General features: G+C 39.9%; 2 protein-coding genes across 8 annotated transcripts in view; one reads left to right on the top strand and one right to left on the bottom strand.

Moving 5' to 3' along the window:
* FARS2 (phenylalanyl-tRNA synthetase 2, mitochondrial) overlaps nt 1-19010 on the bottom strand; it is a 224925-nt gene extending 205915 nt beyond the window's left edge. For 5 of the 7 annotated variants that reach the window (XR_014025978.1, XM_081324194.1, XM_081324195.1 and 2 more), the window contains exon 1: nt 18833-19010. The gene's annotated coding sequence lies outside the window, so the exon portion shown is untranslated. The remainder of the gene's footprint in view (nt 1-18832) is intronic. The other 2 variants (XM_081324200.1, XM_081324201.1) reach the window with 2 other exon arrangements.
* The window catches only part of LYRM4 (LYR motif containing 4), a 42164-nt gene continuing 38089 nt past the window's right edge, over nt 18878-22952 (top strand). The window contains exons 1-2 of the mRNA XM_081324204.1: nt 18878-19178; nt 22384-22504. Coding sequence (XP_081180330.1) covers nt 19093-19178; nt 22384-22504 — 207 coding nt within the window. The 5' untranslated portion in view covers nt 18878-19092. The remainder of the gene's footprint in view (nt 19179-22383; nt 22505-22952) is intronic.

Genomic DNA, 22952 nt, shown 5'->3' with positions numbered 1-22952 from the left:
ACACCAATCTCTTCCAGAGGCAAATATTACAGACCAATCGGTAGCAGGGCCTATTTCCCACAGAAAAACCACCCATATAATTATTTCAAATACTATCAACATTCTATCAATGTTGTTGAAAGCAGAAAACTGAGTCTTCATGACAAGACTACATGGTAGAAAAGATCGGAGAGAAATACAGAACAACACTCTAATCAATACTTGTATCTGTCTTATTTCAATAGTACCATGTCAAAATATCAACAGAGAAATTAATGAGAGATTGAAATAATCCTTTTCGGCAATATCAAAAGATGATTTATTGACCAAGAGAGATAGCTAGTTTCAGCCACTTTTTATTTTGAAGAAAGCTCGTCACATTTTAAAAGCTCAGTGTTACAAATAACACTCTACAAAGCCTCCTGAAAGTCAATAGCCAATTGACATACTCTTTCCTTTTTAATTTCATTCATGTATTTATTTTCAAGTCAATGAAGCTTTTATTGGGAAGACAGGAAGGAAGTCTTAGTCCAACAAATTCTTTACACAAATTCATTTTGTATTATCAAATGTTGCAATTTATCTCATATTATCCTTGATATAAAGGGAAGGATTATAGGAAAAAATCTGTTAAGCTATAATTAAAATATTACATCTACGGTACTCAGTTTTAGGCAAAAAGAACATCACATAGTTTATGTCATTCGGATTAAAGTTTGCTTATTTAATTTATATTCTGTCTTTCTAGTTAAATAAAAACTCAAGCCAACTAATAGAACCCAAAAGAAATATAAGAAATATTAAGCATGGCATAAGTGATGTACAAATACAAAATATATTTCTATTTTCAAAGATGGACATTGGTACCTTATAGCAGCAGTCCCCAACCTTTGCGGCTTGGCGTCCGGATGGGAGGGGAGAGGGGAACCGGGCTGTGCAAGTGGCGGGCTGGTGCGCATGCATAGGTGCACACAGCTCGACTTGCACAAGTTGTGCAAGTCAAGCTGCATGTGCACACATACACACCGGGCTGCAACTCGCACGGCCCGGTAGTGGGGTACGGCCCGGGGGTTGGGGACCCCTGCCTTATAGGCAGTCCTCAATGGTTGGTCACTTAGCAACTGGTAGAAGTTACAACGAACCTGCAGAGCTACTTATGACCCATTTTCAAAATTCTGACATATGCGTGCACATATTCTTCAGTAATTTTCAACATTTTTTGCTGGTTTCCAGCATTTACGTCCAGATTCTGACAAAAAAAAACGCCTATTGAGGGAAACAGATTCACTTAACACTGTTGGTGTTTCCTTAACAACCACCACAAGAAAAGCTATAAAATTGGGTGCAGTCGCAACGTGATGCGCCTAATGATCACAATATAAGATTATTAATTCCCATTCAATTCCGGTTGTAAGTCGAGGATTACCTGTAATTTGTGCCTGGTAACCATCCAGCAATGACTATCATAGTTCTTTGCAAAGATTAAGAGCCTAAGTGTCCCATTTTATTCCAACTATCTTAATGATAATCCATATATAATACAAGTGAAATGCAGTTATAGTTACAGTGGACCAGAGAAACAAATCAATTTCACTGTACACTTTTTGCAATCCCTTTTATCAATCCTTCTAGAACAGGCATGTCAAACTGCCAGCCCACATGCCGGATACGTCATGCTGAAACTGCACCCACCCCATGCCAGCAATGGGGAAAAAGTTGCAATAGATCGTGTAACATCACGTGACGTCGCGAGTGTGACATGCCTGTTCTAGAAAGTTCCAAAGCTCAGACACCACAGAGTACAGAACTATGGAAAACTAGAGGTCAACTCAAGTAGTAGGGAGTCAAATATGTGGGGTACTTCGTTTGGCACTGCCCCATCTGAAACTGTTATAAATCCTCAGAATAGCACCTACTGAACCCTCCTTACCAAAAAAAAACACAAACAAACGAACTTCTCTCAATGACCTTTCGTGGTTTCACCAGGAGGAAAAAAAAAACCCTCTACCTTGCCATGGTTCTGTTCCAACCAGCACAGTCAAGCTAAGAACTAAAAGAATCAATCACAATTTCAACAATGGCATTATTGTTGTTAGTTGCGAAGTCGTGTCCGACCCATCACGACCCCATGGACAATGTTCCTCCAGGCCTTCCTGTCCTCTACCATGTTCTGGAGTCCATTTAGGCTCACGCCTACTGCTTCAGTGACTCCATCCAGCCACCTCATTCTCTGTCGTCCCCTTCTTCTCTTGCCCTCAACCTTTCCCAGCATTAGGCTCTTCTCCAGTGAGTCCTTCCTTCTCATTAGGTGGCCAAAGTATTTGAGCTTCCACTTCAGGATCTGACCTTCTAAAGAGCAGTCAGGGTTGATCTCCTCTAGGACCGACTGGTTTGATCGTCTTGCAGTCCAAGGGACTCGCAGGAGTCCTCTCTAGCACCATAGTTCAAAGGCCTCAATTCTTTGGCGCTCAGCCTTTCTTATGGTCCAACTTTCATAGTTATACATTGCAACTGGGAAGACCATAGCCTTGACTATACGCACTTTTGTTGGCAGGGTGATGTCTCTGCTTTTTAATGTGCTGTCTAGATTTGCCATGGCTTTCCTCCCCAGGAGCAAGCGTCTTTTAATTTCTTGGCTGCAGTCCCCGTCTGCGGTGATCTTGGAGCCCAGGAAAATAAAATCTGTCACTACTTCCATTTCTTCCCCATCTATTTGCCAGGAATTGAGAGGGCCGGATGCCATGATCTTGGTTTTCTTAATGTTTAGTTTCAACCCAACTTTTGCACTCTTTTGCGCAACAATTGCATACCGTTATGTATTTTTGTGAGGAAGTCCAGCTACTCTCAAGTAGCTTTGGCTAACACAAAATGAATATTAAAAGTTGGAAACACACATACAAAATGGCAAAAAATATGGAATCGTGTACTGTAAATCTGTGATTGCTTAAATCCCCTTGGAAAATATCACAGTGAATTACTGAGTATCAGTGTTTACACTTTCTCCCATAAGAGCTGAATGCTGTCATAAAACTGAAAGTAATTTAACACAAAATAAAAAGCAGCACATGACAGTATTACAAATATACCCTAGAGAATGCAACAGTTGCTTCCATCCACCTGATCGCAGCAGGTATTATGTTCAAACTGACTGGTCCGCTACTACATCTTCAGATTATTAAGTGATCCAGATAGCTGCTTTTACAACCACTTTACATTACTCAATTGTCCTGAAATCTCATAAAAGACAAGGAAGAAGCCCTGTCAGATTCCTGTCATGCAGAACAGGATACCCACAGAAACTAACTCTGCATCCAAAGACAACAAAGGCTCGTGAGCTTAATTGTTCTTTTATATTCTCCACAACTGTACCGAGTAACCAAAAAAATGAGAGATTGTAATTGCACCCAGGCTATACGAGTAGTCCTTGTTTAGTAACTGCTTTGTTTAATGACCACTTGCTGTTGCAAGTATGATGGTGATGAAAAAATAACTTTATGACCAATCCTCGCATTTACAACTATGCAGGTCTATAAACCAAAGGAAAGTGAAATAAGATCATAATCACAGTCAGTTTCACTTGATAACTGCTTCACTTAATGACTGAGTTGCACACCCCAAGGACTACCTATAATATAGCATCAGCAAGAAGGTCTATGAATGTTTGACATTTGTATAGGTATTTGTACAGAAACCTTTATTTCAGATGTGTTAGAACTGGTTTCTTTATCCCGTTTTATTCTTAGTTGAGTGTCTGGTTTTTTTGTTTTCTTACAGCTCATATCCCTTAGCTTTTCTGCTTCCGATGTGTACCTTCCACTGGACCCAATTCTTTCTGCTCATTGTTTCATTTGGCACCATTATTCTAAGGCTGTCCATTCCCACTATTTTTTCATTTTCTTTTCATCTCTATTATTGCTCTAACAGTTTCAAGTCTTCAACATTTACAGAATTATTGTTTGTATCAAATCAATGCCTAGTTCAAGTGTTAACCAAACAAAAGAGAAAGAGTTATGCAAGGGGCAACAAGTACTAGCTAAAACCCTTAGCACTTGTCTTAGGAGTCCCTGTGGATTTTACTCTGCTAGAGGGGGGATGCTCAGCTCTGTTTCAAGGCCTTTGAGCCAGCACTGTCTGAAGACATTTCCACAGTCATGAGGCCAGCATGACATCATGGAGCACTGTTACTTCTCACCAAAGTGGTACCTATTTGTTTGTTGCTTTTAGTTGCGAAGTCATGTCCGACCCATTGCGACCCCATGGACAACGTTCCTCCAGGCCTTCCTGTCCTCTACCATCTTCTGGAGTCCATTTAGGCTCACGCCTACTGCTTCAGTGAGTCCATCCAGCCACCTCATTCTCTGTTGTCCCCTTCTTCTCTTGCCCTCAACCTTTCCCAGCATTAGGCTCTTCTCCAGTGAGTCCTTCCTTCTCATTAGGTGGGTACCTATTTATCTACTCGCATTTGTATGCTTTCAAACTGCTAGGTTGGCAAGAGTGTCTTTATGTACATTCTTTTAAACCCCTCATTTTCAGCAAAGAGAAAAACCTTAACATCATGTGGAGTCTGGTCTCCCAATGTAGGGAGTACTGTACGGAGAATGGCCTTGGTGGAAAGACAGAAGATCTGTTACCAAGGATGTGAACAAAGAAGCATGGCTTCAGCCCTTATAAACATAGAAATTTGCAAAAATGTCCCCCTAATACTCAAGAACATAAAAGAGGGAGGAAGGAAGGAAGGAAGGAAGGAAGGGAGGGAGGAAGGAAGGAAGGAAGGAAGGAAGGAAGGAAGGAAGGAAGGAAGGAAGGCAGGCAGGCAGGAAGGAAGGAAGGAAGGCAGGCATATTCAGACTTGAACAATTCTTTTACCATCTATAGCAGGGGTGTCATGCCGAAACTGCGCCCACCCCATTGTTGGCAATGGGGAAAAAAGTCGCTACATGTTGCGACATGTCACATGACAATGCGAGTTTGACACCCCTGATCTACAGGTATTATAAGTAATTTTAGGCTTACATCAGAACTGTTTCATGGTCTGATCTACCTTGTAGGACCAACATCCAGTTAGTTTTATTTTTTAACAAAGTAGTTTTAGACTCTGGTGATTTCTCATCTCTCAGCTGCTTTCTATATATAGTACATTTTCTCTCCAGGGTCAGTATAAATGTTGGAAGAAAGCAGCAGTAAGTAGCAGCAACAACAATCATGACAACCTTTCATGGAAAAGATGCTGAAGTTTTTATTAGTATCAGGAGACCTAGAGGAAGTAATGTAATTTGGGAAGAGCTTGAATCATGTCCCGTGGAGGCACTGCAAAGCACTCTTTGGTGAAGCATTTGTGAAAAGGGACATTTTTAAAATCTACATTACTATTCCTAGGAGGAAAACGCCTGTACAAAGAAGCTTGTGCCAGTTACCGACGGTGTGAGAATATAAGCCACAATGCAGAATAAGCTTCAGACGGGGGGGAAAATGTATCTCTGAGGAAGGCAGAAAATTCTGGAATCAGAAAGAGAAATCTGCCCTGTATTTTATGTCTTTTTTGTAATTTAATCAAATTACTAGGTACTTCATTTGCTAAAACAATTCTAGGTTGTATAAAGGGAGATTGCCATCTTAACAAACTTTTATTTTTCCTATTCCATCTGCAGCTTTTGTAAAAACAATCGATCAAATGTATATCAAATTATTTGTACAGACTCTTATATAATGTTCTTTTTTTTTGCCTATTCTTAACCCATCCCCATCTGCAATTAAAAGGGTATATTTTGGGCTCTTTCCTTGCAGATACCAATTTTCCATTTGAAAAGAGATATATGGGTTCTGATAAGAAAGATTTTCCTCTAAAGAATAAAGGGAATAATGCTGGGGAGAAAATAAAGGTTTCTTAGATTTACATCCCAGTTTTTTCTTCAAGAATTCATGAACATGATCTTCACAAACTTCAAACCATTAATTCAATCAAGGTTTTCTCAACTAATTTTCAGCAATTTTTATAATACAGAAATTCACTAGGTTTGCACTCGGTCAGATTAAAATGTGGATTAGTTAACAGTTTGATATCCATGAACCACTCTGAAAAACTCACTGTGTTCTTCATACTGTTTAGCTGACTAAAGATAGTCATGGATAAGTATACTGTATGAATACAAGAAGTTCTTACATACCAACTGCAGCAATTCCATCACTAGGTGATGTGGTCTGTAAGTGGAATATCACTTGATCTCACCAACGTTTGATGTCAATTCCACTATGGTCATAAAGCAGAACATCGATGGTGATTAAGCACACCCTCATGTCACCATGACTTGTCATTCTCTGCTGACTTTCTTACTGAGTTTACTTGGCAATCATGTGAACTGTAAAATACTGTGATATTGACAAAGTGCGGCAGTTACCAAGTGCCCAAATTGCAATCACGTGATCACACAGATGCTGCAATGGCCATAGGCCCAAGGACTGGTTGTAAATCTACTTTTTCAGAGTCACTGTAAGGACAAATGGTTGCTGAACCAAGCAGTTGTTAACCAAGCTACCTGGTTGTTTGTTTCATTCTATAGAATCTGTTTTAATTTAAGGTCACATAGTTCTTAACAAAGCAGTTATTAACCAAGCTACCTGGTTGTTTGTATGTTTCATTCTATAAAATCTGTTTTATTTAGCTTCATATGCAAATAGTACATAAATATTATAGTTCCATTTAACCTAAACTTCCCCCCCATAAGAAAAATATGCTTTTTCAGACTTCCGCTGACGTCAGCTAAGACAGACTCGAGGAATTGTTTCTCTCTTCCCCTGGGTCCGAATTCTACCAGCTGGTGGGTCCAAATGGACTGAATGCCGCTCTGTAGAAGTGGCCCCCAACGGGCGAATGTCTGAGGACTGTGGCTAGGCGGTAGCCAGACCACTGGTCCCAACAGCACCCCTGGAACCAACAGGAAGGCGGACCGCACTTTGCGTTCCGCCATTAGCAGCTGTTTGGTGGAGGCAGAAGAAGGGCAATTAAAAGGGTAATCAGCTGATCTGGGTGAGGATTTTCCTTTCACTCTCCCTACAAGCCAAGATCTTTAGTGGAAAGCACCTTCCCAGCCCTTGAAAGTGAAGCCCTTACTATTAGGGAGGGGGGTGGAATTTTTTCTTTTCATCCTCTCCCTCCCGAATTAGAAGCAGCGGTTTAAGCTTCTGGCTAAGTGAAAACTTTACTTTGTTACAAGGCTGTCTGTGGCGTAAAAATTTGGGAAGCTTTTGTTTTGATAGAACTGGGCATTTTTTGTTGAAAGCCAGCACAACTTCTATTTTTCCCTTTTGTTCCCTCTCTTTTTATTTGTATTTTTATTTATATTTTTTTAAACCTTTTAAAATCAAAAGTCATATATAAATTCTTTTCGTCTCTCACAGCAAAAAGGGTGGAAATGGACAGTTAGTGCCATCTACTGGCAAAATTTGAAAACTACATCCACCTTCCTTCAACGGAATTATCTATGCCTGAAACTTGGCTGTTTGCCCAGACATTCCTTGGAAGGACCTTGGAGACTTTGTTTCAGGAAAAATAGACTCCCTGCTCTTTTCTTTTTTTTTTTTTTTTTGGCCTGTCTGGTGGGTTTCTACTGTTCTCAAGATAGACTATTGCCTAAACAACTTTGTTTTTGAAAAGTTTGGACTCCCTTGGATTATAAATGTAGAGAAGCTTGGAATCCTTATCACTGGTTTTTTAATATAATTTTCTGGATTACTATTTCGACAATTTTACTTATTTTACTACATTTTACTTATCCTTATTACCTACTTTTACCATTTTTTTTTAATTTTAATTTTTGTCTTTTATTTTTTCCCTTTACACTTTTGTGTGCCTTTTCCATTTTTTTTTCTTTTCTCATTTTTATGCTTTTTGGGGTAACCTTTTTTTATTTGCCCTACTATTTTCCCAGATACTTCCTATTTTGCTCCTTTTACTTTTGCCAGGTCTTTCTTTTTTCTTTTTTTTTCCTTTTTTTCTTTTTCTTTTTTTGCTCCCCTTCCATTTTGGGGGGGGGGGAATTTTTATATTTCTTACTATTTTTACTACTTTGATGGTTCTTCTCTCCTAACCATTAGGAGATTATTGGATTACAAAATTTGTCTATTGGGCAGAGACACCATACAACTTGAAGACAAAGATGAGTACTTCTAACTTATCCAAACTTGGAAAAAAAGGCTCTTCTGCCCCTGCTTCAACTTCTGCAAGCCCAGTTTACCACAAACCAATTACTACAATGTTACAACAGGAGAAGACCGATATCCAACAGAAAGACACTCAAGCAATTCTACAAGCAATCCAGGATGCTAATGCTGCTCAGTCTGCTACAACATCTAAAAATCATGAAGAGTTGAAAAGTGATTTAGACAAACGCTTACAAAAATTAAAAATGGATATAATTTGTCTTCAACAAACCCATATTAAGAGGAAACATATCAAAATTTTAGAATAACCAAAAATCAGCAAACTTTACTTTGCAGCGTCATCTCAAAAGAAAAGAGTAGCTTTTTATATCAAAGAAAAGATGACGCCTAAACAAATTTATGCAGATGATGAGGGGAGAATTTTAATGTTGAAATCATGATGTACCAAAAGCAGATATTAATGATTGGAATATATGCACCTAATGACAAACAAGAACAATTTTATCTTGAACTATATAAGAAAATATTAGACTCAAATTACCAAAACTTTTGTATAATAGGAGACTTTAATGCAATAGTGGATGGAGCTTTGAACTATAAAAGTGCTAAACAAGGACAGAAAGGAGGAAATTTACTACCTAAAGCATTTTCAAAAATGATAGAAGAATTTAGTATTTTAGATATATGGCGAGAGAAAAACCCAGAGAAACTACAATATACATTTTACTCGAATAGACATAAATCATGGTCAAGAATTGACATGATATGTTGGACTTGAAACTGATGATCCAAGATGTGGAAATTGAAACCAATGACTGGGCAGACCACAACCAATAAAAATGATATGGAAAGGAATTAAGAAGAAACCTAGATGGTCCCTAAATACATCAATAATGAAGGACAAAGAATTCCTGCAATTAGCAATAAAGGAAATGGATTTTTTCTTTAAAATAAATAAGGAAGAAACATCACTTAAAAATGTTTGGGACACTGCCAAAGCATATTTGAGAGGCCTGGCCATAACTTATATTGCTAAGAAGAACAAAGAAAAGAAACAACTACAATTAAAGCTGAGGGAGGAACTTAGAAAACTAGAATTAGAATTGCAAATAAATCCAGATAAAGTAAGAAACAAATGGAAATAATAAAGCACAAATTAAATTTAGCTGAGATGGAATTAATGGCTCAACAGATTAAATGGGTCAAACAAAACCTTTTTGAAAACACTAACAAGCCAGGAAGATGGCTAGCATATAGATTGAGAAAGGAAAAAGAAAAGAAAATAATAAAGAAACTCCAAGATACAAAGGGAGAAATAGTTTCAAAATGATGCAATGAGAAAAATTATGAAAGAATATTATGAGACACTTTATAAAGCAAAGGAAATTTCTAAGGAAAAAATATAGTATTTAATAAAAGCAAATCTACTGAAAATTCCTCAGAATATCCGAAATATATTGAACAAACCAATAACAATGATGGAGACTTTGTTGTTGTTAGTTGCGAAGTCGTGTCCGACCCATCGCGACCCTATGGACAATGTTCCTCCAGGCCTTCCTGTCCTCTACCATCTTCTGGAGTCCATTTAAGCTCACGCCTACTGCTTCAGTGACTCCATCCAGCCACCTCATTCTCTGTCGTCCCCTTCTTCTCTTGCCCTCAATCTTTCCCAGCATTAGGCTCTTCTCCAGTGAATCCTTCCTTCTCATTAGGTGGCCAAAGTATTTGAGTTTTAGCTTCAGGATCTGGCCTTCTAAAGAGCAGTCAGGGTTGATCTCCTCTAGGACTGACCGGTTTGATCGCCTTGCAGTCCAAGGGACTCGCAGGAGTCTTCTCCAGCACCAGAGTTCAAAGGCTTCAATTCTTTGGCGCTCAGCCTTTCTTATGGTCCAGCTTTCACTGCCATACATTGCAACTGGGAAGACCATCGCCTTGACTATACGCACTTTTGTTGACAGGGTGATGTCTCTGCTTTTTAGTGTGCTGTCTAGATTTGTCATGGCTTTCCTCCCAAGGAGCAAGCGTCTTTTAATTTCTTGGCTACAGTCCCCATCGGCAGTGATCTTGGAGCCCAGGAAAATAAAATCTGTCACTACCTCCATTTCTTCCCCATCTATTTGCCAGGAATTGAGAGGGCCGGATGCCATGATCTTGGTTTTCTTAATGTTTAGTTTCAACCCAAGTTTTGCACTCTCCTTCTTCACTCGCAACAAGAGGCTCTTTAGTTCCTCTTCACTTTCTGCCATTAGAGTGGTATCATCTGCATATCTTAGGTTGTTGATGTTTCTTCCGGCAATCTTAATTCCAACTTTTGATTCATCTAGCCCTGCCTTTCTCATGATGTGCTCTGCATATAAGTTAAATAGGCAAGGCGACAGTATACAGCCTTGCCGGACTCCTTTCCCAATTTTGAACCAATCAGTGGTTCCGTGTCCAGTTTTCACTGTTGCTTCTTGGCCCGCATATAGGTTTCTCAAGAGACAAATAAGATGGTCTGGTATGCCCATCTCTTTAAGGACTTGCCACAGTTTGTTATGATCCACACAATCAAAGGCTTTAGCATAGTCAATGAAGCAGAAGTAGATGTTTTTCTGGAACTCTCTAGCTTTTTCCATGATCCAGCGTATGTTAGCAATTTGATCTCTTGTTCCTCTGCCTCTTCGAAATCCTGCCTGTACTTCTGGTAGTTCTCGATCCACATACTGCTGGAGTCTAGCTTGTAGAATTTTAAGCATAACTTTACTAGCATAAGAAATGAGTGCAATGGTGCGATAGTTTGAACATTCTTTGGCACTGCCTTTCTTTGGAATTGGAATGTAAACTGATCTTTTCCAATCCTGTGGCCACTGTTGAGTTTTCCAAATTTGCTGGCAAATTGAGTGTAGCACTTTTACTGCATCGTCTTTTAAGATTTTGAATAGCTCAGCTGGAATACTGTCACCTCCACTAGCTTTGTTGTTGCTCAGCTTTTCTAAGGCCCACTTCACTTCACATTCTAGGATGTCTGGCTCGAGGTCAGTGACCACCTCATTGTGATTATCAGGGACGTTAAGCTCATTCTTGTATAGTTCTTCTGTGTAATTTTTCCACCTCTTCTTAATCTCTTCCGCCTCTGTTAGGTCCCTGCCATTTTGGTCCTTTATCATGCCCATTTTTGCATGAAACGTTCCTTTCATCTCTCCAATTTTCTTGAAAAGATCTCTGGTCCTCCCTATTCTATTGTTTTCTTCTATTTCTTTGCACTGTTCATTTAAGAAGGCATTCTTATCTCTTCTAGCTATTCTTTGGAATTCTGCATTTAATTGGGCATATCTTTCTTTTTCTCCCTTGCCTTTCGCTTCCCTCCTTTCCTCAGCTATTTGCAAAGCTTCCTCAGACAGCCATTTTGCTTTCTTGCATTTCTTTTTCTTTGGGATGGTTTTGGTTGCTACCTGTTGTACAATGTTGCGAACCTCTGTCCATAGTTCTTCAGGCACTCTGTCTATCAGATCTAATTCCTTAAATCTATTTGTCACCTCTACTGTATATTCAACAGGGATATGATTTAATTCATACCTGACTGGCCTAGCGCTTTTCCCTACTTTCTTTAATTTAAGCCTAAACTTTGCAACAAGAAGCTCATGGTCTGAGCCACAGTCAGCTCCTGGTCTTGTTTTTACTGACTGTATAGAGCTTCTCCATCTTTGGCTGCAGAGCATATAGTCAATCTGATTTCTGTGTTGACCGTCTGGTGATGTCCATGTGTAAAGCCGTCTCTTGGGTTGTTGGAAAAGAGTGTTTGCTATGACCATCGTATTCTCTTGACAAAATTCTATCAGCCTGTGCCCTGCTTCATTTTGCACTCCAAGGCCAAACTTGCCTGTTATTCCAGTTATCTTTTGGCTTCCTACTTTAGCATTCCAATCCCCCATGATGATAAGGACATCATTTTTGGGTGTTAGTTCTATAAGGTGCTGTAGAGCTTCATAGAACCGGTCAATTTCATCCTCTTCAGCACCGGTGGTTGGGGCATAGACTTGGACTACTGTGATATTGAATGGTTTGCCTTGGATTCGAACTGAGATCATTCTGTCATTTTGAGGATTGTATCCTAGTATTGCTTTTCCTACTTTTTTTTTTTATTAAAAAGTTTTAACATACAATTTTTCCTTTAAAAATCCCCCCTCCCCCTCCCTTCTCCCTCCCCCCTACCTCTCCCCTCCCCCCCTCCCCCCCCGACTTCCCAGAGCTAAGTACAAGGTATATAAAAAAAACAATCATAAACAACCATATACTAACATCCATAAACTCTAAAATCCATCACTCTCTAGCTTATATAGGATAATATATATATATATATTAAATATATATAGAAAAACAAAAATAGGAAAAAAGAAGAAGAAAAGAAGGAAGACTTATTCAAATGCTACATGAAACTTCTTAACCCTATAAATCCATTTTCTCCATTCCATAATATAACGTTCTTGCGAAAGATCTTAGGCCAAAATCTACACCATCTCTGCCAGGTCAAAAATCTTTGAAGTCACTCTCCTATAATCGGCAGTTCCTCTTTCTTCCATTACTAAGCTATCAAAAGTCTTGCTGCCGTAATTAAATTTCACATAATTAGTATCCACAACCGTAACGTCCGCAATTATCCCCAACAAAGAAAAAAAAAAACCAAAACAAAAAATTTGCGAACAAAACTTTATCCTTTGCTTAAAAATCTTCTACATATTCCACCAAATTTTTATCCAAAAAGCCTTGATCTCCACATCTCCAACATTTTGGCTGATAGTCCGGATACATACTTGCAAACTTTTTAGGATCTAAATGCCATCTATAAAGCATTTTATAAAAGTTCTCTCTTTACGTTCCTAACCCAAATCTTTTCCCACGTGTCCATTGCGATAACTTCCTAGGTGTTCATTGTAGAAGTTCCATAGACTTCTGCTGGTCTTGCTCTTTTATTATTTTCTTTTTGATCGTTTTAAAGCAGCACGCGTCACCCTCCGCTCTCCAGGATCATCCAAAGAAATTGTAGCTTGATCTCCTCCAGCACCATTCTCCTCTATCTGTCCATCCTCAATCTCTTGATGTTCTCCTTCTCCAGATCCCTTTGCAGCTTCCAGAAGTGATAATGAGGTTGCTTTTAAAACGTTATTATAAAAATCTCGCGCCTGCATCACAGTAATCAGACGGTACCTTTTACCTTCATACATCACCATCAACCCAACTGGAATCTCCCATCTGAACCTTATATCTCGTTGCTTGAGCTCTTGCACGAGGAATATGAAATCCTTCCTTCTCCTTAAAATCTTTGGAGGAATTTCTTTTAAAACCAAAACTTCTTGATCAGCAATCACCACTTTAGAATCATAGGCAACTTGTATAACTTCATCTCTAATTAGAGCTTTTCCTACTTTTTTATTGACTATGAAGGCTACTCCATTTCTTCTGAGGGATTCTTGCCCGCAGTAGTATACCTGATGGTCATCTGAATTAAATTCACCCATTCCTGTCCATTTTAGTTCGCTGATACCTAAGATGTCGATGTTTAGTCTTGTCATCTCTTGTTTGACCACGTCCAGCTTTCCTTGATTCATGGATCTTACATTCCAGGTTCCTATGGAGAAAAAATCTTTACAGCATCGGACTTTCCTTTCACCACCAGACACATCCACAGCTGAGCGTCCTTTCGGCTTTGGCCCAGTCGCTTCATTCTTTCTGGCGCTACTGGTACTAGCCCTCTGCTCTTCCCCAGTAGCATATTGGACGCCTTCCGACCTGAGGGGCTCATCTTCCAGCGTCATATCGTTTTGCCTTTTGGTACTGTCCATAGGGTTTTCATGGCAAAGATACTGGAGTGGGTTGCCATTTCCTTCTCCAGTGGATCACGTTTTGTCAGAACTCTCGGCTATGACCTGTCCGTCTTGGGTGGCCCTGCACGGCATAGATCATAGCTTCATTGAATTACGCAAGCCCCTTCGCCACGACAAGGCAGTAATCCATGAAGGGGTGATGGAGACTACAGAAGCTATAAAAAGGAAAAAAGGGCCAGACGGACTTCCTGCAGAATACTACACTGCGTTACAAGATGAGCTTACTCCGATCCTGAAAGAACTTTGTAATGAAACTCTTCTGAAAACCAAAATACCAAAGACATGGATTGAAGCTAATATCACTTTAATTCCCAAAGAAGATACAGATTTGATACATATAAAAAATTATAGACCAATTTCATTGCTAAATGTAGACTATAAAATTTTTGCCTCAATAATGGCAGAAAAAATTAAGAAATTTTTGATTGAATTTATACACACAGATCAAAATGGCTTTCTGCCTAAAAGACAGATAAAAAACAATTTAAGAACAATCTTGGACGTTCTAGAGCAGGGGTCTTCAAACTCGGCCCTTTTATGACTTGTGGACTTCATCTCCCAGAATTCCTCAGCCAGCGTGCCTGGCTGAGGAATTCTGGGAATTGAAGTCCACAAGTCATTAAAGGCCCAAGATTGAAGACCCCTGTTCTAGAGTATTATGAGGCCCATCCAGGCAAACAGACGGCTTTGATATTTCTTGATATGCAAAGGGTGTTTGATAACTTAAATTGGCAATTTATGTTTCAGCAACTTTTGGAAATGGATTTTGGAGAAAACTTTATGAATGCAATTTATGCAATTTATGATAAACAGACTGCTAGAGCAACTGTAAACGGAGACTATACAGAAAACTTTGATATTAAAAAGGGCACAAGACAAGGATGTCCTTTATCACCATTGCTATTCATATTAACCTTGGAAGTATTGAACAGAAATATTAGACAAGACTCTGAGATCAAAGGACTGGAGATAATGGGTGAAAAATATAAATTGCAGGCATTTGCGGATGACTTGGTCTTTATACTGGAAGAACCTCTGGACACAAGCACAAAACTGTTGGCCATAATAGAACAATATGGTGAGGTTGCAGGCCTGATAATAAATAGAGAAAAGACCAAAGTTTTGACAAAGAACTTAACAGAAAAACAGAAAATGCAACTTGCAAGAAAAACAAATCTTCAAATAGTTAAAAAAGTTAAATACTTGGGAATTTTTTTAACAACAAGATGTATAACAGTGAAAGAGGACAACTATACAAAATTATTAAAACAAATAAAACTGAACTTAGAAAAGTGGAAAAATCTCCCAACTGTCAATATTGGGGAGAATAGCTACAGTTAAAATGAATATCTTACCGAAAATACTCTTTTTATTTCAAACCACTCCGGTAAAATTAGAAAAAGCCTTTTTTGATTAACTGAATACCATAATATTGAAATTTGTTTGGCAAGGGAAGAAAGCACGAATTAAAGTGACATTGCTACAGGACATTAGAGAAAGTGGAGGACTTGGACAGATTGGAAGTTATATTACCAAGCAGCTATTTTAATGTGGATTAAAGAATGGATAACACTTAGAGACAAAAGTCTACTATACCTAGAAGGGCATGACCTGCAGATTGGCTGGCATGCCTTTCTGTGGTATGGAAAGAATAAAGCGCATAAATATTTTCAGAACCATGCTATAAGAAATGCACTTCTCTTAGAATGGGGAAAAATAAAAGAAAAAAATTATACTAAGATACCTGAATGGCTCTCAACAATGGAAGCCTTTGCTTACCCAAACTTAATTAACTATGATAAACTTGTAACATATAAAGACTTACTGTATAATGAAGGAAGATTGAAATCTAGACAAGACTTACAACAACAAGGTATTGACCTACCATGGTGGCCATATTTACAAATTCAATCGAGATATGAAAACGACGTGAAAGCAACGGCGCTCTATAAGGAACAGACAGAACTTGATCTTACATTGTTAAAAACAGATGAAAAGCTGATTAAAAAACTCTATAGATTACCGCTTAACTTAAAGCTGGAGGAGGAACAAGTTAAAGAAACAATGATAATATGGGCAAAAAATGTTGGTCATACTATAGAGCTTGAAGAATGGGAAAAGCTATGGGACATAAATATTAGATTAACCAAAGCTGTTACTTACGGGAGCATCTGCTGCCGGCATCAACTTCCCTTCGTCCAGTGCGCTCCCACAGAGAGGGCCTCCTTAGGGTGCCGTCGGTTAAAGAGTGTCGACTGGCGGCCCCCAGGGGGAGAGCGTTCTCTGTGGGCGCGCCAGACCTTTGGAACCGTTTACCGGTGGAGCTCCGGACGGCTCCCGACCTTCGCTCCTTCCGACGTGACCTAAAAACATATTTATTTGAACAAGCCGGCCTGGTCTGATGGGTTTAGGGGTATTTTAACATTTTGTATTAATCTATTGAATTGGGCTATTGTATTTAATATTTCTGTTAATTTTATATATTGTATTTTATTGTATTGCCCTGTACACCGCCCTGAGTCCTTCGGGAGGGCAGTATAAAAATTAAATTAAATTATTATTATTATTATTATTATTATTACTATTATTATTATTATTATTATTATTATTATTATTATATAAAGAAAATTTGTATAAAATGTTTTATAGATGGCACATGACACCAGTGAGACTAGCTAAAATGTTTTAAAATACTTCAAATGTTAAATGTAAGCAAAGACCAGGTACTTATCATATCTGGTGGACATGTCCTAAAGCAAAAAGGTTTTGGCTTAAGATACATTTATAGTTAGAGAAGATGATTAAAAAATAGAATTTAAACCAGAATTGTTTCTTTTAGGAATGATAGGCCCTAACTATGATAAGGAGAGCAGATACTTAATGTTACATGTATTGACAGCAGCGAGAATTATGTATGCCCAATATTGGAAAAATGAAAAGTTACTGACTGAAGAAGTATTAATTAAGAAAATATTGGATTGTGCAGAAATGGATAGATTAACTTTAGAGGTTAAAGAGAAAGAGCATTTAGTTTATTATAGAACTTGGAATAAATTTTATCAATTGCTAGATAAATGAGTTAGAGAATGCGATATGCAACTTTGAATTTATTTGAGTAAGAATGATATCATACATTGAAAATTTAGTATTGTTTCTGATAATTTATTATACCTATCAGTGTTATTGTTAGCCTCATTATCTTTATTTATGTATATCTACCCAGACAACATGCTGTTTGCCAAATATTGAATGTTATTGGGGGAAAACCCAACCCTCACCCCTCAACCTTTCCTCTACCCTATCCCAAATCCCCATTTTCCTACCTTCCTTTTTAACCCTATAAAAACTAATAAAAATTTATACACACACACACATTTTCAGATTTCCTTCATCTTAACAACTTCAACCGTAGAGTGCCAATGGATAGTGAGCGCAGAATACCTACAAAGTTTTTTCTCCTTGTAATACAGGGTAAACCACCTGCTACCTTCAAGATATTCTGAACCAACTTTCTATAATCTTTAGCTATTGTCTTCATTGGTTACCACAATAGGAATTGGATGTTACTAATCTATTAGCATGAATGCATATGGATTAAGAACCAGGAACATATTGAATAGTTTTATGCCATATATATAAACAGCATAACATGCAAAAGAAATAAATCAATAAATGCAGAAATCAGTTTGATGGCTTCTGGTTATGCGCGTAGTATATATATCCTGATACGTTTACAGCTCATGTTAAACACATGTAGTATTGGCTTCTGTACTACATCAGGTAGTCCTCAAGTTACAACCACAATTGAGCCCAAAATTTATGTTGCTAAGTGAAACATTTGTTAAGTGAGTTTGCCCCATTTTTTGACCTTTCTTGCTACAGCTGTTAAGTGAATCATTGCAGTTAAGTTAGTAACACAGTTGTTAAGTGAGTCTGGCTTCCCCATTGACTCTGCTTGTCAGAAGGTTGGAAAAGTTGATCACATAACCCCCGGGACACTGCAACCGTCATAAATATGAATCCATTGTCAAGCATCTGAATTTTAATCATGTGACCATCCGGATGCTGCAAAGGTCGTAAGTATGAAAAAGGGTCATAAGTCACTTTTCCCGATGCCATTGTAACTTTGAACGGACACTAAATGAACTGTTGGAAGTTGAGGACTACCTGTACATACTTTCACAACAGGGTGGAATAATTCTGATAATTGCTAGTTATGGGGATCGCACATCTGTCTAAAAGAAGGGTGGCGAGAGCCAAAGTTGGCAAGTGGGTGAGTGGGGGCAAACGTCCTGACCCCTTGAACCGAAACGACGACAGACAAAACACCCCGGAACAACCTTCAGCATTTACTAAAGCAGCGTTTCCCAACCTTAGGAACTTGAAGATGCGTGGACTTCAACTCCCAGAATTCCCCAGCCAGCATAGCTGGCTGGGGAATTCTGGGAGTTGAAGTCCACGCATCTTCAAGTTCCTAAGGTTGGGAAACGCTGTACTAAAGGACCGCAGTACCAGCTCCCAAACACCGCCGGTGTGATCCAAGCAGTTACGTTCAAGTATGACAAATGCATTAGGAAGGAAATGTTTCGAATCAGACGCTTTTGCAAGATTCGGATAGAAATGAACGTCCTGGGCAGAAAGGCGGCATATAGGAGTTGTTTTTTTTAAAAAAAAACCGAGGGAATGCAAATAGTGAGAAGGACTGGTGGGGGGAAAAAAACCAACCAACCCATTTTTTTCCTCCCCAATTCAGGGAACGGGAACCCACTTCTCCGGCCCGGCACATTGCAGAGCCGCGCGCCCTCCTTCCTCCTCCTCCTCCTTCGCAGACTCACCTTCTCTTCCTCCAGCCAGATCCGTCTCCCGACCCAGAAGCAGAAGCTGGCCGCCCTCCGCCTGAAGCGTCCTGGAGAAAGGGCAACCCGCCCAGGCCGAGAGGCGAGCCCGCCTTGCCCTGCGTCTCCCACGCAGCGCCCGCTTCGCCAACCGAGTCCGACCCTCCCCGCTTCCCCGGGGCCGCTTCCGGAATCAGGCTCCGACGGAGGCAGCCAAGGCGCAGGGGGCTTGCCGGGAAGCCCGGCAACGTGTTTACAAGATGGCAGCGTCCAGGAGGGCTGAAGTGCTGCGTCTCTATCGGGCCTTGCTGCGAGAAAGTCAGGGTTTCAACGCCTACGGCTATAGGTAGGTAGGAAGAGGGCGTCTTGCGAGTGGAGCCTTCGGCGCCCATTCCCTCTTTCTGTCCCCATTGAAAGCCATTCCCCATCCACCCACCCCCACTTAATTAAATGCGCGTAGGGATTATTTTAGGGTTTATTTTTAAATGAATAAAATGACCTGCGCTGCTTGTTATCAAAATCCGAGTGGAAAAGAGGATGGAAATGATTTCAGTTTCAAGCGTTTTGATTATTTTATTTTTTTTACTTAAATACTAGGGGAAAGGGGAGTAAGTAAAAGATGACCCGTTCGCTAATCAAGGGTTAAAGTGGAACTTTATAATTTACAAGGAAACAAGACAGAAATATATTTTATTTATTTTTATTTTAATTCCATTTATATCCCGCCCTTCTCCGAAGACTCAGGGCGGCTTACAAGCTTAGCAGTAGCCTTCATTCTATGTATATGCCTTAAATTCAGCTTACTCTTAACGCTTAAATTCAGCTTAAATTCAGCTTAAATTCAGCTTAAATTAAAATTCAGCTTAAATTCAGCTTACTCTTGTCACATTCTTTAGTTTGGTGCTTACTGCCTTGTCCTGTAAATGCGTTTGGTTTTATAACCTTTTATGATAAAGGAGACATTATTATATATTGTTAATAATTGCGTTGCATCTTAGAAAAACAGGCAATTCTGAGAATACATGGGAAAGGAGACTTTAAAAAGGTATACAAATTGAATGCAGTACAATGTCTTTACTAGGGTTCCAGGAACCAGAAGACTGATAAACATTTACACTTCCCCTTATCTTGTTGCTGCCATTTAATGGTCATTTAGCATTTTGCCCTCCACATCTGGCAGCCTTACCCAGGAGATGAGATATTAGTACTACTACTACTACTACTACTACTATTAAAGTAATTTGTTTTACTGCTTTGAATGGTAAATATTATTTCAAATATTGAAGGTACTTTGGATGAGACCTCCACTGTGAATATAATTGGGAGTACTTGCCCACCCCTTTAAAAGATTCTTATCATGCAAATGTGACTAGATAAATAAGTACCACTTCTGTTGGAAGGTAAGTGTTCCATGTGCCTTGGTATATAGTCATGCTGGTCACATGACCACGGATAATGTCTTTCAAGAACACTGGCTTTCTCAACTAAAAAACGAAGATAAGCACCACCCCCTAGAATCAGACACAACTGGAGACGGGAAACTTTGACCTTTACCTTTTTATCACAAAACTAATAATGTCAAATCAATAGGAGCTGAATTTTATATATAGAGTTATAGCTGAAAGAAGACAAAACATTTTAGACGCCATCAAAATAAGTAGATGCCATTAAAAATCAATATTACCAACATCATGTAGGGTAGAGAGGGAATCACCCTTAAGAGTATATGAAGTAGCTGTTTATGCACAGTAGCAGAAGATAATTTATATTTGTTTTAAAATGTATTTGGTTTATGTTTTATAGAAGTATTTCCTCTTAATTTTGTTTTCTGTTTGAAAATATCAGCTAAGACCATGGTAGCGAATCAATAGCATGCGTGCCACAGGCAGCACGCAGAGCCATTTCTGTGGGCACGCGCACTGCTGCTGCCAGCAGTTTGCACAGGTCCATTAGGCCATGGCCACCCAGAACAGCAGCCCCGCCCTGCACAAAGGAAGCGAAGCAGCCGGCTAGCAAGCCCTGCATAAAGGTGGTAGAGCATGCCCAGCAGGCAAAAGGCCCCCCCGAGTGGAGAAAGCCAGATCCCCATCGGCATCATGGCTGCCCAGGCCCAGCAGAGATGGGGGGAGGCACGCAATTCTGGCTGGGATTGGGCGGGACATGGCACCAATGGGGATCCGACTTTCCCCACTCATGTGGCCTTTAGCTTGCTGGGCGTGGGTGTGCTTTACCACCTCTATGCGGGGCTTGCTAGCCGGCCATTTTGCCTCCTTTGTGCTGGGCGGGCCAGATGATCCGGGTGGCAGCGGCAGCCTAATGGACCTGTGCAAACAGCTGGCGGCACCGGCCTGAGGCACGGGGGGAGGGGGAGTCAGGTGGTGCAGATTCCCCATGCATGAGACTGGGATTTTTTCCCTGCTATTGGATTTTCGCTACCAGACGGTTTAACTTGATGCAGAAAGGGAAGGATATGCATTCTGCATCAAGTAAACTTTTAAGAAGTTAAAGAGTCTGGCAGTGAAAATCCTCCCTGTCCCCCCCCCCCGTGCCTCGGGCCGGCACCACCAGCAGCTTGCTCAGGTCCATTAGGCTGCCACCACCAAGCAGAAGAGTGGTGAGGTTTTGTGCCAGCTGGGGAGGGACATGGGGTACTTGCTGAGGGAGCTGCTGTGGGTAATGGAGCCAGGGAAATGGGCTGGGTGGGGGGAGCTGCCAATACCTCTGCCCTGAGGCTTGGCAGATCCCCCCCCCCAAGCATCCATGATTCCATCCCTACTTCTTGCCTGGCTGGCCGGCTGACACAAAGCCTCACCACTGTTTTCCTCAGCGGCGGCAGCCTAATGGACCTGAGCAAGTTGCTGGTGGCACCAGCCCAAGGCATGGGGGAAGGGGAGGCAGGCAGTGCAGCGGCTTGGGTACCTCGGTTCCGTTCGAGTTGAAAATGGAGGCGCAGCAATGGGATTGCTCTCAAACAATAAGAGCCGGGTACGCTGCTCACTCACGTGCGCCCGCCTTATTGAGAGCAATCCCGCTGCTGCATCTCCGCTTTCTTCAACTCAGATGGAGGCAAGGAGCCGCTGGTGGCCACTTGAGTGGGGAGGACAAGCTTTGCTACTGCTGCTGGGCCACACCTGGGCTACGCCCTGCTTCTGCCTCCCAAACTATTGTACCAGAGTTTCAATTAAAAATTAGGCATTGGAATGAGACTACTAAATTGTCCTTTGCATGGGGATTCCTTCAAAGACTACTCAGAAAATCTACTTTGGAAAATTGCAAATGCTGATGACTGAGAGCCACTACAACCATACGTAGCATCAGTTTTATGAATGCTGCATTGACTTCAAGTAAGTTTCTAGTTATAATTCAAAATACCAATTTTAGCTTTCAGAGCTCTGGATGGCATGACTTGCAGTTATCTGAAACACCACCTTTAAATATGTTGAATATTCACCTTGTGTTCATCTGAATATTTGTTTGTATACAGTTTGTATTTAAAGCTTTGAGAAGACAGTGTGCTGTATGTTTACATTTTTTCTTAAAAATTTACTTAGGACATATGCCATCAGAAAAATAAGAGATGCCTTTCGAGAAAATAAAAACATCCAGGTATTGTCAGAAATAGATACACTAATCAACAAAGCAAAAACTAATCTGGAAATGATACACCGGCAGGTAAGCCGTCAATTAATTAAACTCCTTACTTGGTATAGTAGTTCATTTCTTCAAGTATATAATTCTAGTCTGTTTCAATCTCTCCATGAACATAGATTGGATATATACCTTATCAGTTAACATTAGTATACACATGCTTCTGATTAGAAGATACAAAAGATAAAATAGAAATTTATATTGTTGGCACTTTAAAAACAGCTTATGAGAAAAGAAAAATGGAAAGCATTGCACACACAAATATAAAGATAGGGTACTTAAGGAGCCTATAAGTCTAACCAATTATTCCCATTGTAGCTAGTGCTCCAAAATGTTGATAGAAATCTTTTCTCAGCTTTACTCCCCCTGATCCTTTAATTTAGAAGATACTGAAGTAAGGATTTAAGTGCAAAAAAGATATTTTCTATCACTGCACTCTGATCAATAGGAAGAATTGTTTCTATATCTATTA

The sequence above is a fragment of the Vipera berus genome (assembly GCF_964194415.1).
Source record: "Vipera berus genome assembly, chromosome: 3".
NCBI classification, from domain to species: Eukaryota; Metazoa; Chordata; class Lepidosauria; order Squamata; family Viperidae; genus Vipera; species Vipera berus.
Note: the sequence above shows the minus strand (reverse complement) of the source record. Positions and strands in the feature narration are given on the sequence as shown.